Source organism: Lissotriton vulgaris, chromosome 7 (genome assembly GCF_964263255.1).
Source record: "Lissotriton vulgaris chromosome 7, aLisVul1.2, whole genome shotgun sequence".
Classification (NCBI taxonomy): domain Eukaryota; kingdom Metazoa; phylum Chordata; class Amphibia; order Caudata; family Salamandridae; genus Lissotriton; species Lissotriton vulgaris.
In genome coordinates, this window is record NC_141695.1 from 604,672,025 (window position 1) to 604,675,629 (window position 3,605).

Consider the following 3,605-nt stretch of genomic DNA (forward strand, 5'->3'; position numbering starts at 1 on the left):
CTCTCATGCTGTGATTTTGTAAATCGCATGTTACGTGACGAGCTGGGCTCGTCATCAGCATGCGAGGAGGCTACGCCATGACGAGCCCAGCTCCTCATCAGCGTGGAAGGGGTTAAACAGTTTCCTCTCTATACTGTTATCATAATGCATTTCCATCTCGAGCCTTTCCGCACTGAAGAGAACAACAGATTGAGGAGACATCCACGTTGACCCCTGTTGTCTGTATAATTAGATTAAATAACCGAAAACCAATCCTTCCAACTGCATTTATTTGTATAGCATGTTCTTTTATAGTTTTTAGCCGCGTAGTTGTCTCTATTGCCTGAGCGTACTCTATATATATCCTTTAGCTTGTATTGCATTCTACACTCTGCTTTGAGCTGCTGCTTTCATTTCCTGTGCTGAGCTTGGTGTCAAAACGTGGATACAACCATGTCCTGTTCTCGACCAATCGTGGTCCTTTGCTTTGCTTTTAACTGATTGGCTCTTTTGTGTTACAATGTAACCAATCAGCAGCCAAGTTTAAAGACCAATCAGACGCCAGATCTTTGACCAATCAGCATGGGCTCGCCAAATTGGGTTGGTAGTGTGTGACGTACTGTATAGACTGTGAGCACGAGCCAATTGGAGGACGGAAGCGGGTTTTGCTAGTTTAACGCGCTTTATAAGGCGGCATTGCGCGCATTTCTGCTCAGTATCTGATCCAAACCGAAGGCGGGCGTTTTCTAAGAAGCGTGATCTGAATTGAATTTGTGCGCAAAAAGGATTGAGCGGTTCAGGAACTATTGGTGCGCAGTTCACAGAACACAGTTCGAAGCAGTTACTGGTCAACTGAAAAGGTGAGAAGCGGTTTTCAAGGAAATGAGTCGTATTGGTTTAGACTGAATTAAATGATGACTGAGCGAATATAATATACAGAAGTACGATTAAGCGGTGGCATATGCTTGTAGACTATATAAATCCTAATTGTCACATATACCCGTGTTTATGTGGGATTGAGATTCCTTCTTCCCAAACCGATGGCGTATCTGTTGCTAATTGTCGGGAGAGGGGGTGTCTTCGTTTTGGATGACGTGGAGGGTAGTCTGACGCGGAGAGAGGAGTTGCTGACAATACTTGTATTCTCTATTCCGCGTACTCTATGCCCAGGCGTTTTAACCGAGCTTCTAATCTATAGGTAACTGTAGGGTCTAATAAAGTACGATATGGTGACTAGAAAGGAAGAAACGGTTGACTGTCCGGAAGTGTGGTGGGATCCATTAGGTCTAGTTGGGATGTTAAAAAAAAGTATTTTTCGTGGGCGGGGAGTGTCTGGAGAACCAGGCCCTTACTGACGTTACGTGGTGTCATGGCTGACATTGGTTTGAGGAATGGCGCTAGTAAAACCTTCGAATTTATTGAAATCAATGCCTTAAAGTGAACAAAAAGTAGATTCTAAATACCCCTCAGTTGAGCAATAATAAGCCAAATAGTTTTAAATTTAACTCCTCGTGTATATGGTATCGTATCAATTTACACTCCGCAATTAGATAGTACGTTGGTCTAGGTCTGTAAATGTAGCGACTGCAGTCCGTATGTTTTTATTACACACACACACCTAGTATCCATCCATGCCAATAGTTAAGTCTTCTTTACTTTCTCACTTGCAGTTTCAACAGAAGGCATGGCCAGAACAAAGCAGACTGCTCGTAAATCCACTGGTGGGAAAGCCCCCAGGAAGCAACTGGCGACCAAAGCAGCAAGGAAGAGTGCTCCCTCTACCGGAGGTGTAAAAAAGCCCCATCGTTACAGGTGAGTTCAATCTTTCAACTTGTATGAACTATGATAGCGGCACTTATTACATAATTGGCCGGCAATCTTTGGTTTGTTCAATTTTACATAATTGTCCAGGTCTGTTTCAAGCAAAATTACAATGTGTACCTTCAGTAGCATCTCGTATCTATTGGTGTGGTCTGTCACTCGCATCTTGCTTGCTTCTGCCCATACCGCTTATTTAATGATCCGGGCAAGCCTTCCGTTATATTACATCTGCACACCAAGGGTCTTAATGGCTTTCATAAATACAAGGTTTATGTGCTGCACAATGGCGTTTTGATTCGGCAACTGAATAATAAAGATGGATACACGCTTGCAAGTCAAATAGCCGCCCCCTTATGTTTGTTATTGAAGGCCAACGTTAATAGTATTAGGTACAGGTTACCTTTCGGTTGTTGTCGTATAACTATGGTCGGTCTGGTAACTTTCGGAGGGAATGGGAGCAGTAGTTAACTCGTAGTCTAAGCGGAAACTGCTGTTAATGGCCCCTTCACGCCAGTCTTTACTTTAATCTTTCGTAGGCCTGGTACTGTCGCCCTCCGTGAGATTCGTCGTTACCAGAAGTCCACAGAGTTGCTGATCCGAAAACTCCCCTTCCAGAGGCTGGTGAGGGAAATTGCCCAGGACTTCAAGACTGACCTACGGTTTCAGAGCGCAGCTATTGGCGCCCTGCAGGTGAGATTAACTGCACTGTAATTTAAATAGGGCTTTTAATGCGGCTTAACACTGCCTCGGTTCAGTACCGTTCTAACTGGCTTTTTTGCTGTTCCAAATTGCAGGAAGCCAGCGAAGCCTACCTAGTAGGTCTGTTTGAGGACACTAACCTGTGCGCTATCCATGCTAAGAGGGTTACCATCATGCCAAAAGACATCCAGTTGGCTCGTAGGATACGTGGCGAACGAGCATAAACATGTTACTAGTAAAACCTGTAAAATATATTTTTTAATTTTACGTGAGCTCTTTTGTACGAAATTGTTAATTTAGCTTTTTTTATGCGAAGTGTTCAGCATTTGTCGTGCTTTTCGTGCATGTTTGTCGTTCGAAAATATGGGTACTATGCCTTTGGCCATGTACAGGATCCTCTGCAATAACTATCACTTAATTGTGGTGTAACTTTGGTGCTGCACTGGCAAACCACTTGGATTTGGGCCTTCAAAAAGGGATGCCAGTGACCCTTCAGGTTCTTGAAATGTAAATAATGCAGCTGTAAGACGTGTGCATTTATAATCTTTTTATATTGTAGCTTTGTTTTATTTTTTTTAAATTAAATGTTTTACATTACACCCCACTCTTGTCTTGGTGTGCAATGATATCTGTCTGCAAGGTAGGGATAAATGTCAAGTGTAGCTGTGAACCGATGCACTGACGTTATTGTTGGGTTGCATCTACAAAGCTTGCATGTCGGCAAAGCATCGTGCCGTTTTGGAGAAACAAGCCTGATTTTCGAAGTGGAAACAATGCTTCATTTTTTTAATGGTTAATTTGTTGTACCGTGTGGACCTCCTCATGTAATCTTATTCCTGTCCAGCGTTGGATCGGTTTTACTAATGCATCTCGTGGTCTGTGGGTTTCTATTTAAGGAAAGGCGGGGGTGGTTTGTGGAAGTTTGGAATCGTGACTAAACTCTAAATGTGGGTCATTCCTAAGACACAAGTCATCACCATCACCTGGCGGTCTTGTTGTAGTTGCCATGGCAACTACAAGAGCAGGCCACAGGGCATTAACTCGTTGCTACAGTAGTTTGAATCTATTACATGTTGGTGTTGTAATGATACAGAGGAAAAGGGCCC

General features: G+C 43.3%; 1 protein-coding gene across 1 annotated transcript; it reads left to right on the forward strand.

Moving 5' to 3' along the window:
* The first annotated feature begins 649 nt into the window (after window positions 1-649).
* On the forward strand, window positions 650-3,103 carry H3-3B (H3.3 histone B). Its single transcript, XM_086930734.1, has 4 exons — window positions 650-839; window positions 1,650-1,791; window positions 2,337-2,490; window positions 2,595-3,103. Exons 2-4 carry the CDS (start codon window positions 1,664-1,666, stop codon window positions 2,721-2,723), a joined length of 411 nt encoding a protein of 136 aa, XP_086786860.1. The 5' UTR covers window positions 650-839; window positions 1,650-1,663; the 3' UTR covers window positions 2,724-3,103.
* Window positions 3,104-3,605: the final 502 nt, after the last annotated feature.

Coding starts and splice junctions, on each gene's coding strand:
- H3-3B (XM_086930734.1), top strand. CDS start 1,664: ATGGCCAGAACAAAGCAGACTGCTCGTAAATCCACTGGTGGGAAAGCC. Junction 1,792..2,336: donor AAAAAGCCCCATCGTTACAG/GTGAGTTCAATC, acceptor AATCTTTCGTAG/GCCTGGTACTGTCGCCCTCC. Junction 2,491..2,594: donor CAGCTATTGGCGCCCTGCAG/GTGAGATTAACT, acceptor TCCAAATTGCAG/GAAGCCAGCGAAGCCTACCT.